This window comes from Cebus imitator, unplaced genomic scaffold, assembly GCF_001604975.1.
Source record: "Cebus imitator isolate Cc_AM_T3 unplaced genomic scaffold, Cebus_imitator-1.0 Scaffold485, whole genome shotgun sequence".
NCBI lineage: Eukaryota > Metazoa > Chordata > Mammalia > Primates > Cebidae > Cebus > Cebus imitator.
This window is the reverse complement of record NW_016107800.1, coordinates 842890-856445: the sequence shown is the minus strand read 5'-3', so window position 1 is coordinate 856445 and position 13556 is coordinate 842890. Positions and strand designations below refer to the sequence as shown.

Genomic DNA, 13556 nt, shown 5'->3' with positions numbered 1-13556 from the left:
GACAGAGGCTTATTCTATCGCCAGGCTAGAGTGTGGTAGCTCACTGCTACCTCCACCTCCCAGGTTCAAGAGATTCCCCTGCCTCAGCCTCCTGAGTAGCTGGGACTACAGGCGCGTGCCACCACACTCAACTAAGTTTTTGTATTTTAGTAGAGATGGGGTTTCACCATGTTGGACAGGATGGTCTTGATCTCCTGACCTTGTGATCCGCCCACCTTCGCCTCCCAAAGTGCTGGGATTATAGGCATGAGCCACCACGCCCAGACTAACTTTCTTAATAGTGTCCTATGAGGTATAAATGTTTTTTTAATTTTGATGATGTGCAATTTATCCATTTTCTATTTTTTTACTTGCTTGTGCTGTTGGTATCATATTTAAGACACCACTGCTTAACCTGCTTCATTTAAGGTAATGAAGATTTATACCTATATTTTCTTCTAACATATGTGTGTGTGTATATATTATAAATGTTTATTATATCTTCTTGGTGGATTTGCTCTTTTATCATTATAAAATATCCCCTTTTTTTTGTCTCCAGTCACAGCTTTTGTTTTTTGAGACAGGGTCTTGCTCTGTCACCCAGGCTGGAATACAATGGTGCAGTTTTAGCTCACTGCCACCTCCACCTCCCCAGGCTCAAGCTATCCTTCTATCTCAGCCGCCCGAGTAGCTGGGAATACAGGTCTACACCACTATGGCCGGCTAATTGTTGTGTTTTTTATACAGACAGGGTTTTACCCTGCTACCCAGGCTAGCTTATGTCTTTGAGTCGTGTGATCACTTCAGCCCTCTTTTGAGTACTCTCTGCATGGAATATCTTCTTCAGTCCTTTTACTTCCAAGTCACTTGTGTCTTTGAATCTAAAGTGTGTCTCTTGTATATAGATTATTTTTTAAAATCCATTCTTGTAATCTGCCTTTTAGTTGGAGTTTAATCCAGTTACATTTAATGTCATTACTAATAAGGTAGAATTTACATCTGCAATTTTGCTTTTTGTTTTTTATGTCTTTCTTCTTCCTCAATTCCTTTATACTGCTTTCTTTTGTGTTAATTAGCTACTTTCTAGCATACCATTTAAATTCCCCTGTTGTTTCTTAATTTGTAGAGATGGGGTGTCACTATGTTGCTCAGGCTGGCCTCCAACTCCTGGGCTCAAGCAATCCTTCTGCCTCACCCTCCCAAAGTGCTGGGATTATAGGTGTGAGCCACCATGCCTGCCCCTCCCTTATTGTTTCTTTTGTTATGCATTTTTGATTCCTGACTATTAATGCATGATTATTTTTCCAGTTGAACATTAGGATCATTGGTCAAATTTCTTATTTTTAATAGTCTCTAATGTTTCATAGCCAGTAAAGTAAAAAACTACTACTCAAAACATTCTGCTCAAAGTTCCCTGGCTGCAACAGCAGTTTTTTTTTGTTTCATATTATTTTTTATTGCTATATCATAGTACATATTTTTGGAGTACATGTGCTATTTTGATACATGTACCCCAATGATCAAATTACACATTGTATAACTTGGGTCAACTGGGATATCCATCATCTTAAACACTCATTCTTTCTTAGTGTTGGGAACATTACAATTCTACTCTTCTAGCCGTTTTGAAACATATATATATATATTATTCTTAACTATAATTTATCTGCTGTACTATCAAACACTAGAACTGTTCCTTCTGTTGTACTGTATTTTGTACCCATTAACCGGCTTTTCTTCATTCTCCCACAATGTCCCTTCTCAGTCTCAGGAAACACCATTCTACCCTCCACCTCCAGGAGATCCATTTTTTTTAGCTCTCACATGTGAGTGAGAACATGTGATATTTTTCTTTCTGTGCCTCACTAAATATTATTTAATGTGAAATTCTAAAATAAAAATTCTAAGTAAAATTTTTACAAATAATTATACTCTTCTGTTACAGATAATTTGTTTACTCAATAGCTATTTGAAAATTTTAATTTCAAAACTACCAAAAATGTCTTTCTCTTTGAAACACGCTCTTTTCTCAATTTCTACCACTCTTTTTTTCCTTATCGTTCTCCACCCCCTCTCCTGGATCCTGTTCTTCCCATTCGTGTTTATGGGCTCTACTTTCTCTGTCCCTGGATGTGATGTTCCCCAGAGTTTCTTTTTTATAACCCTCCTGTATCACTTAACCACTTTCCTTAAGGGATGTCATTTCCTGGCAAGGCTTCAATCACCATGAATGCTATTGATTCCTAAATCTACATTTCCAACCTTGATCTCTCTCTCTGGAGCTCCAGGACAGTATATATTAAATGCTTCTAGGCCATCCAGGCTTGGATGTCTCAATAGTTCAGCAGGTGAAAAATACCCAAAATTGAACTCCTCATCTTCTCTAGCCTCCTCATCTTTTAGATTTCCTGAATTTTATAAATGGCTATTCAAGATAGTAGCTTGGGAGTCATCGTCCACATACACAGCATTATCATACTTTTAATTCTTCCTCATTAACAAGTTTTAAACTTGTTACCATCCCTAGTTGAGCTCTTCTTATTTCTCAATCATCTTTTGACTGGCCTTTTCTCCACCTTCAACCCACTCTAGCTTCTTAGTGAAACCTGCCATCAAATTTGTATTTTTGCTAAGGCAGACCTAGTCTTGACACTTTCCTAATTATTTGGCGACTCCTCTTCACTTTCAGCATGAAGTCCACAGCCTTAATATTTTGTACGAAGTCCTTCATGATCTGACACTCTATGTTTCCAACCACAATGTTCACAATTTCAGCCATCCTAAACTTCTGTGTTCTCTTTTCTGCCTGGACTGCCCTTAGCATTTTTTTTTTTTTTTTTTTGAGATGGGGTCTCACTATGTTGCCCAGGCTGGTCCAGCACTCTTGAGCTCAAGCAATCCTCCCACCTCAGCCTCCCAAAGTGCTGGGATTACAGGCATGAGCCACCATGCCCAGGTGCAATTGCAATTTGAACCCATATTATTGGAAAAGACAGCTGAACACACTCATATGATACTTGTTTACAAACAAAATTATAGGTTAAACATGACTATATTTCCTTCAGCCTTCTCCATCAAATATTCCTTAATTCGAAATAATTTTTACTCTTCTACTGGAACTTCTCCATATTTTCCCTTATTGACTGACTGACTGACTGAGACAAAGTTTCACTCTGTCGCCCAGGCAGGAGTGGCATGGCATGATCTTGGCTCACGCAGGGTCTCAAGTGATCCTCTACCCTCAGCATCCCAAGTAACTGAGACTACAGGCATGCATCACCAACCATGGCTAATTTTTGTATGTTTTATAGAGCCAGGGTTTTGCCATGTTTCCTTGATGGCCTTCAACTCCTGGGCTCAAGTGATCTGCCTACCTCGGCCTCCCAAGGTGCTAGGACTACAGGTGTGAGCCACCGCACCCGGCCAGTGATCATTTTAATGTGACTTCCAAGTACGGTGTTCCCTAATTATAGTTCTCTGGGTTGTACTTTCTTTTTTTAAAACAAAGATATTAGACACTGATCTCTATTTGGCTTGGATTTATAGCTAAACTTTTTAAGGCCATTTTAGTGAAAGCTAAATTTCCCATTTATATCTTCTATATGAGCAGATTTATTTTCTAACTAAGTTAATCTCTTTGTCCTTTAAATGTTTGTTTTATTTAAAATACCACGCTCATGTAATAATTCCATTCGTCTGATGTTTGCTATTTCACCCATACATACCTTTGCTTCCATATTCTACAATCTTTCTCATGGCATCAAGGCTGACAATTCCCAGGGGCACAGGTCACCTCTGGACAGATGGCACCTGATAACTCTTTGAGATACCAGTTAGGGATGGTTCCCTCAGCTCCCTACTTCACTCTCTAGCTCCTGCTCTTGCTCCCATCCCTCAGTGAACTTACTGGGAAGCGAGCACCATGGAGCCCTTGCTCTCTATTCATGCTCCATCTGGTCTAACTGCTTCTTTTTTTTTTTTTTTTTTTTTGAGACAGAGTTTCACTCTTGTTACCCAGGCTGGAGTGCAATGGCGCGATCTCGGCTCACCGCAACCTCCGCCTCCTGGGTTCAGGCAATTCTCCTGCCTCAGCCTCCTGAGTAGCTGGGATTACAGGCACACGCCACCATGCCCAGCTAATTTTTTGTATTTTGAGTAGAGACGGGGTTTCACCATGTTGACCAGGATGGTCTCGATCTCTTGTCCTCGTGATCCACCCGCCTCAGCCTCCCAAAGTGCTGGGATTACAGGCGTGAGCCACCGCGCCCGGCTAACTGCTTCTTGTAATAGTGCATATGCTTATTATACATCATCATCATTTGACTATGCCACTAATAAATGGCTGTGGGCCTTTAGAAGTCAACGGAAGCACTGATGCCAAATAACTAGATTTGTTTTTGTTAAGATCAGTGTAAAATAATCTAATAGAAGCATGATCTATTATTTATTCTCTCATTAACTGATGACAGGGCTTAAATAGGGCATCCAAATTAGATCCCACTCAAGTCAGGTGAATTACATATATTAATTATCATTTTCATTAACCTATTCATAATATTATAAAGTCTCAAAACAGAATGCCAAAACTCTGCTTGAATGTCTCAATGCCTGATAGTCATCCAAATTGGCTGGGCATGGTGGCTCACGCCTGTAATCTCAGCACTTTGGGAGGCCAAGGAGGGCGGATCACTGGAGGTCAGGAGTTCAAGACCAGCCTGGCCAAAATGGTGAAACCCTTTTTAAAAAAAAAAAATAAATAAAATAAATTGATTAATTAATTAAGTCTGCCACTAATTTTCTTCTTTTTGCCTATGAGGGGCCATTTCTGTCCTTTCTTAGGGTTTGAAGTAGAAACTTAAGGGATGTCAAGCATGACAGCTGGGAGGAGATGATCAACCATAAAGCTTGAAAACTTCTAAAATATATATTTACCTACTTTGCGTTCTTTCTGAATAAGCTTAATGTCAATGCTACGACACAAGTTAGAAGCATGGGATTGGAAAAATTAAGACTACTTGGTTGATGTATGGCTCTATTTACTGTGAATTCTGAGATAAAGTTACTAAACCTCACGGTTCCTCAGGATCCTCAATAATAATGTGGAAATGATAATAGTACCTATCTCATAGGACTTTTGGGAGAATTATGTGAGGTAATACATGAAAAGCACTTGCCACACTGTGAGGCAAACAGGGCAACCCTCAAAAAATGTTAGATTTTATTACTTATCATTATTATTGCCATAACCAAAGTATCAAGGTACCTTTTATATTAGAACAAAAACAAATCAATAAATAATCCTCTAATAAATTAACATGATTTAATATTACTAATAAAGTAAGATTACTAATATAAAAATACTTTGAAAACTTCTGTGATATATAAATATTACCTATTATATATAAGGCTAAATTACCTATATCAATGTTTTCTCTTCCCAGTGCCACAAGTGAGAGAAACAGTATTTCTCTGTATAAACTCCTAGGGAGAAAAAGTCATGGAGGAAATATTAGTATCCATATAGCCTATATGTTCCCTATAAAAATTTTTATGCTAATGTAGGCATGAGATATTCTCACAAATTATGAAGCAAACAATATGAATCTGCCTAGGAGAATAATATATTCATCTAAGAGAAGCACTTACCTCTGTCTTTTAAAATGTGGACACTTATTCAGTGTCTCTAAAATCTGACTCATTGGTCCATAGACGTCATTCATTTTAATGCTTTTTACCATACTTTTCAACAGTTCCTGGTTAAATGAGTTATCACTTTTTTGCAATAAATGGACGATGGGATATTTTTGGGCTGTAAAAGAACAAAAGAACAGATAAAAATGTTCTGTGTAGAAAGGAGAAAGAAATTAAGCAGCAACTGACAGATACTAAGTTACAAAAGCACTAAAAATAAATTAAGGGCAATAGATAAAGAAATAGGAATCCAAGAATGAAGAAAGCAAAAAAATAAGACAAATAATGACAAAAAAAGGCCTAAAGCTTTCTGTAATCTTAAATAGACGGTAACTAAAAATACTGTTTCCCTTAATACAGCCTCTGAAGAAAATTCTAAATCAGCAGCCTGGGATGGAAACAAATAAAAAATAAGTAAAAAGAGGAAACTGGGATGAGCAATGTGCTGAAAGCTGAATTCTGCAAAACACAACCAACCCCTCCAGCACATACACAGCACCCCTCAAAAAAAAAACCCTTAGACCTCCATAGAAGGTAGCACTAAAAAAATCACTCACTCTCAAACAAAAGAGTACGATTTTGACCTGTAAGACAAAAAGTAGTAAGTAAAATAAAAGTCAGTTATACATGGTTTAGGCTATTTTTTTTCTTCCCAGCAAATAAATTCTATCATAGGTTTAGGCTATTTAAAGCAAGTAGAGATTACTCTCATATGAATAAAGTCAGCATTCTAGATGGCACTTACTGTGTGCATTCCAGAGGATGTACAAGGGCTGTCCTGGATCCTGATGTAACTTCATGTTATCCCATAACATTTGTATTAAAACATATTTGCTATCTTCAGACATACAGTGTCGGGGAATCTGTGTAATACAATAAACATTCGTTAATGAACCTTACATGATACTTTTTTATAAGTATTTTATGAAATTCTTATAAATATTTTGTAGGATGATGTATGTATGAGGGAGAAAAGAGAACAGAAAAAGACTGATTTACATACATTTGATATCTACTACAGGAAGATGGGCTGTGTGGAAAAGCTAATGATCTCTAAAGATCAGATACAACAACGTACTTGAGATCAGTGAGAAAGGGTACTAAGAAGAACTCATCTTGCTCCTCCTGCTCATGATTGAAAGTCACAGAAACATAAACCCAGGAGTCCCATTCTATATCATCCAAGACCCTGACCCAGATAACGGTGAGTTCACATCTTTGTCACTCAAGTATGATGTACTGAAAATCCAAAGCACATGCACCATCACAGGCATGCAGTACAGGAAGGAAGAAGGCAATGTTCCTGAACTTAGAGACCACCATTTAGTGGCAGTGGCAGTATACAAAAAAATAAAGGCACTTTTATAAAACAACATGACAAAAATACAAATGAACATATAATAAACAAATTGCCTAAATGTTAAGCAAAAATTCAGAGCAAAGGAATGACGAGAATGGTAGCACATGACTGCAATATGAATTTCAGTAGTCCCCTTTTATCCTCAAGGGGCTACATTCCAAGACCCCCAATGGATACCTATAACTGCAGATAGTACCGAACCCACATATACTGTATTTTCCTATACATACATACTTATAATATTTAATTTATAAATGAGGCATAAGAAATTAACAATAACTAATAATAAAATAGCACAATTAAAACAATATACCAGCATCACTGCTTTCTGCTTTGGGACCACGAAGTAAAACAGGAGTTACATGAACACAAGCACTGTGATACCATCACAGTTGATCTGATAACACAAATGGCTACCAAATGATTAACAGGCAGGTAGCATACACAGCGTGGATACACTGAACAAAGAGATGATTCACATCCCAGATGGGACAGCACAAGATTTCATCATGCTACTCAGAACAGCATGCAATTTAAAACTTCTGAAATGTTTCTTTCTGGAAGTCTCCATTTAATATTTTGAGACCACAGTTACCATGGGTAACTGAAAACTTGGAAAGCAAAACAGTGAATAAGGGGGGACTGCTGTACAGACATCCTCCTAAAAAAGCCACTGCGCTGGCCACAGTGGCTCTTGCCTATAACCCCAGCACTTTGGGAGACTGAGACAGGAGGGTCACTTAAACCCAGGGGTTAGAAGTCACAGTGAGCCATGATCACACCACTGCACTCCAGCCTGGGTGAGAGGTGAGACCTTGTGTCAAAAAAACAAAAAAACCCCACTAGGCTTGTTTTGAAGGAAGTACAAAATGTAAGTGGGCCTAACTCACAAACCTGCCTCCTAAAGTCATTTCCAGTTTATTCCTGAAGCGATAACAAAAATTCAAGTATGTTTTATGTAAATTTTAGAAGAAGGCTAAAAAATGACTCATTGCTAGCCTCTAAGGAGAAAATATTATTTGTAAATACAACTAAAACAATTCTATTTATCTCATGATCCAGTCAGCTATTAAAAATATTCAGCATAGGCCAGGTGCGGTGGCTCACGCCTGTAATCCCACAACTTTAGGAAGCCAAGGTGGGTGAAACACGAGGTCAAGAGACGGAGACCATCCTGGCCAACATGGTGAAATCCTGTCTCAACTAAAAATACAAAAATTAGCTGGGCATGGTGGCACGCACCTGTAGTCCTAGCTACTCAGGAGGCTGAGGCAGGACAATTGCTTGAACCTGGGAGGTGGAGGTTTCAGTGAGCCAAGATTGCGCAACTGCACTCCAGCCTGGTGACAGAGCAAGACTGTCTCAAAAAAAAATATTTAGCCTATAAAACAAACCTTGCTTTTTAATCATTAGGAATATACAAACATTATAATTGTGACAGAGGCATTCATTTCCTTTTTGTTAATTTTTAGTCTCATACCTTTGAATACTTGTTACAGTGCTCAGAAGAAAGAATCAATCCAGGTAAGTTACTGGGCAAATCAAGACGTCTGAAATACCACACTAGGTTCCAAAAAACAATTGGATGATGGTCCACAAAGTCTGCCACCGTTATTGCATGATCACCTTCATTTTCCAATAAGCTTTCAAGTTCCTTCCATACCACTAAAGGACTAAGATATGGCACAGTGACAGGATCGGGACTAGGAAGGTGCCATTCTAAACCTAAAGAGTCCTGTTGAATAAATAAAAATCATAAATGGCAAATGCAAAGTGATAATACTAAGCCATTAAAAAATTCCTGTCAATTATTCCCGTATGAGTAGAAAAGTAATATAATTGTATCATGGGATAAGAGACTCTTCTTGGCAATAATAATTATTAGCTAATAAGACTACTTAGAACAAAGGGAACAAAATCATACATAAGTGATCAATTTCCAAATAAAAAAATACACCAAAATACATACTGTGGTTCCTTGTAAAGTAGCTGGCAGACTGCCTGTGGGAGTGAGCTTCTGTCTTCCAGTTTCTTCCTTATCCAAGGGGCCACAAGTACTAATACTCCTGGCCATTGGAAATATTGGACATTTTGACATAGCTGTTTTTGATCTATCAGCAGGGATCTGAATACTTCGGGCATAGAAATTTTCCTGCAGTTTAGATTTGCTTGGGCATTGAAAAAAGAAAAAAAACATATCAGTGTCTAGATTTACTTTACTTCATTGACAAACAAGGATCATGTTCTCTTTTCTTTTTTTTTTTTTTTTTTGAGACGGAGTTTCGCTCTTGTTACCCAGGCTGGAGTGCAATGGCACGATCTCGGCTCACCGCAACCTCCGCCTCCTGGGTTCAGGCAATTCTCCTTCCTCAGCCTCCTGAGTAGCTGGGATTACAGGCACGCGCCACCATGCCCAGCTAATTTTTTTTGTAGTTTTAGTAGAGACAGGGTTTCACCATGTTGACCAGGATGGTCTCGATCTCTTGACCTCGTGATCCACCCGCCTCGGCCTCCCAAAGTGCTGGGATTACAGGCTTGAGCCACCGCGCCCGGCATTCTCTTTTTTTTTTAAAGACAGGGTCTCACTCTGTCACCCAGGCTGAACTGTAGTGGTGTGATCTCGGCTCACTGCAACCTCTGTCTCCTGGGCTCCAATGATTCTCCCACATCAGCCTCCCGAGTGGCTGGGACTACAGGCACATACCACCATGCCTGGCTAACTTTTATATTTTTAGTAGAGATGGGTTTTGCCATGTTGCCCAGGCTGGTCTTGAACTCCTGGGCTCAACTGACCTGCCCACTTCGGCCTCCCAAAGTGCCGGGATTACAAGTGTGGGCCACCACACCTGGCCATGTTCTTTTCTTTAGAATCAGAGTTAGATGGCTGGACGCAGTGGTTCATGTCTGTAATGCCAGCACTCTGGGATGCTGAGGCGGGCAAATCACCTGAGGTCAGGAGTTCAAGGGCAGCTTGGCCAACATGGTGAAACTCTGTCTCTACTAAAAATACAAAAGTTAGCCAGGTGTGGTGGTGGATGCCTGAAATCCCAGCTACGTGGGAGGCTGAGGCAGGAGAATCATTTGAACCCAAGGGGCAGAAGTTGCAGTGGGCCAAGACTGCTCCACTGTACTCCACCAGCCTGGACAAGAGTGAGATTCTGTCTCCCAAAAAAAAGAATCAGCTAGATACAGCAACATGAATGAAAGGAAATGCTACTCAGGTGTCAGCTGGGAAACAGGATATATTTTTAGTACAGTTATGATCAATTTCCTTTTTTATCAAGTAAACTTTAAATATTCAAGATTTATTCATTTATTCAAAACATCCAGTAGACTTCTACACAGCAAAAAGCAAACTAAACCATGGGGATATAAAGTAGGGAAAATAGACACATATTCCTTCAGGAGTCACAATCCAGAAGGCGGCAAAGATCAAGGCTACAGACCTATGATGAAAGAAGGTGCACACATAGACTTTCGGTTTTTCTGCTTAAGTATTCAAGATCAAACAGGTCACGTCAGCCTGCCAATACCACACAGGAATTTTTCTGGCACATGCAGCTACCAATATGGCTTCATCTCTCCAGCTGCATATGGCTTATTTGGCACTTCTGCAAAAGGGAGCTGATTTTTGCATTGGTTTTAAGTGTAGATTTACTTACATTAGGCTGACTATATAAATTGTATTTTAATTTCACAGTTCCTACATCAGCTCCAAATATTTTCTCAGATTATTAAATATTACTAGGGAGAAAATTAAATATTGAAAAGTAGAAGTTAGTATTGACTCAATTCCTGAAGGGATGGAGATAAGAAGAAGATGGTCATTATAAACTTCAAGTGTTCTACATATTTTTTTAACCCTTAAAATACTAGTAAACATTATCATACATACATACAGCTTAAACTCTGGGGATTAATAAGGATAACATATAACTTCATATTTAAACATTTATGTTACTAGAGAATTTTAATACAGTTTTTAGAGAAAGAATTTAAGATTTTGAAGCTGTTATTCATAGAAATTTCAACCTGGAAATGGTCAACTTAATTTTTCTGTCATATTTCTAAAATATGTGTAAATATATGTTGTTAAAATGTAGTTCCACATAATCATAATTACCTATTTAGATCAAAATTCCCTTGAACAGAGACAGCAGATGTGTCAAGACCAGAGGCTGATGTTGAAATGCATGACTGCCTCGTCTGATTTGAAAAGGAGGATGGAAAGTGCATATTTTCTGTTGATGGGCTTGACTTCAGAAAGTATCTGCAATGTGAATCAAGGGAGCCTTTTGAGAAAAGGGATAATATAGGAAACATGATCCTTAAACATGAAGGAAAAAATATCCTTACCTTCCAGGTCGTCTTAAATCTCGTATTTCTATATTCAGAAAGGGTAAGAAAAGATTGCCACAGAATGGGCATGTGGTATTGAGGTTGGAGTCATCTGCTGTCCAGCCAGCCATGATTTCCTCATCATGAACAAGACAGTCACAAGTTCTACACCGAGAGCAACTGGAGATGAGAACCTATGGGAGAAGATGGCACTTTATAAAGAAGCCTGGTTAATTCAGATTACAAATGAAAACAATTCAGATTCATAAATTCATTGGAAAATTAAAACCCAGAAGGATTCAGATGCTATAAAAAAAAACACTGGATTACATCAGTGCATTATATACTATAATCATCTTTAATTCAGCTAAATCTATTCCACAATTTTTGCCTGAAAGGGAAACTTGCTTTTAAGTGAGGGTTTCTTTTTCATTACAGAGTAAAATTTCCTGTAGTTTTATTAATGGAAAAGTAAACTCAATTATTAATTTGTTAACACTCCAAACAGGCATTTGTAATTAGATATTACAAATCAGTGCTACTCAGAGCATGGTTGCCAGACCAGTGCTGGTCTACTAACACTTACTGGATTGTGATGAGATAAATAAGAAATTGAGAGGAGGATTTATAAACTTTTTAAAGTACTGTGATGTTGCAGTAACATCTAAGTGTGTAATCAATGTATTTTCTAAGAACATTAGCTATGACAGATTAGAAATTAAACAAACAAAACAAAAACAACCCTGGTCTTTTACTAAAGACAGTTTAATAAGCATCGCTATAGATAACTACGAATGCTGTCATTATATTAATAAAATATAGAAATTCTTGAAGCCACTAGAAACTTTGTAAAGTTAGTGTTCATCATCTATGTTTCAGCTCTATGCAAATTTATTTTCCAGATTTATGCAAATTAACATAAAATAGCAACCATATTCACAAATGTATTTGGAAGCAATTTTTACAGAAAAATTAGAAAAAAGTTTTAAAGTGAAAAAGTCTAACTTTTTCATTTTAAGAATGTGGGATATAAACGGATACCCAGCAGAGATCTACATCAAACTGACACAAAGAATGAAAAACGTGGTGGAAGAAGTGGATAACATAATGTCAAAACTACTCCCTGTACATTCACCAAAAAAGCATGCTTGCACAGCAAAACTGATTGTGTTTATCATGTGAAATAAACATTCAAATAGAACATTCAGGTAAAAAAACCCAAATACTAACACTGAAAATTAAAACGCTTTTGTAGGTTGATAAACTTCAAAGTAAGCATGGAACTGTCCTAATAGAAATGTTAGTATGACTTCAATAATCTGAAATACTGGATATCCAAAAGCTAAATTTTAACTTTACTCAGATGCAATTCACATTCTGAAATTTCAGGTGCTACATATTTAACTTCTTTTTTTTTCTTTTCGAGATGGAGTGCTCTGTCTCCCAGGCTGGAGTACAGTGGTGTGATCTTGGCTCAATGAAATCTCTGCCCACCAGGTTTAAGTGATTCTCCTGCCTCAGCCTCCTAAGTAGCTGGGACTACAGGCCCCCACCACTATGCCTGGGTAATTTTTGTATTTTTAGTACAGATGTGGTTTCACCATATTGACTAGGCTGGCCTCAGACTCCTGACTTCAGGTGATCCACGTACGTTGGCTTCCCAAAGTGCTGGGATTAAAGGCGTGAGTCACCATGCCAGGCCTATGTATTTAACTTTTATTACTCTACCTGGGACCAGCAATACTTAAGAAATGTGAATTTTACAAAGCAGTATATGAAGATTCTCTTTGACACAAAAGTGTACTACCTCCATTGCATAGTTCTGGAAGATATTTGTATTACTCGTGTTGAAAGAAGATGTCACTTCTGATTTCCCAGGTAAGGCAAACTTCGACAGGGATCCTGTTCAGAAGTGAAAAACAAAGAACAAAAACCATTAAAATTAATGAGAAAGAATATAAGAATCTTTCACTTCCATAAGTACTCTGATAAAAGGTTAACCTATTCTAGTCAAAATATTAAAAGTAATTAGGAAAAACAAATAAATAATGAACAAGATTTTTTCAGTGCATGCACTTTTAGCACAGACCTAAGGAAATGTGCTCTAATTCTACTTATCCCCACATTCCTCACATCTCAGCTGTGTTCTCATTACTGACTTATTAAGCACTTTGTGTGTACAGACTAG

General features: G+C 38.0%; 1 protein-coding gene across 5 annotated transcripts in view; it reads right to left on the bottom strand.

Annotated features, from left to right (window-relative positions):
• DENND4A (DENN domain containing 4A) overlaps positions 1-13556 on the bottom strand; it is a 121836-nt gene that overhangs the window by 5964 nt on the left and 102316 nt on the right. For 3 of the 5 annotated variants that reach the window (XM_017513010.2, XM_017513007.1, XM_017513008.2), the window contains exons 23-30: positions 13176-13270; positions 11387-11562; positions 11154-11300; positions 9000-9198; positions 8511-8765; positions 6416-6533; positions 5626-5788; positions 5396-5460 (exon numbers count right to left, since the gene is read on the bottom strand). In XM_017513010.2, the coding sequence (XP_017368499.1) occupies positions 5396-5460; positions 5626-5788; positions 6416-6533; positions 8511-8765; positions 9000-9198; positions 11154-11300; positions 11387-11562; positions 13176-13270 (1218 nt within the window). Of the gene's footprint in view, positions 1-5395; positions 5461-5625; positions 5789-6227; positions 6255-6415; positions 6534-8510; positions 8766-8999; positions 9199-11153; positions 11301-11386; positions 11563-13175; positions 13271-13556 lie in introns of all 5 variants that reach the window. The other 2 variants (XM_017513005.2, XM_017513009.2) reach the window with 1 other exon arrangement.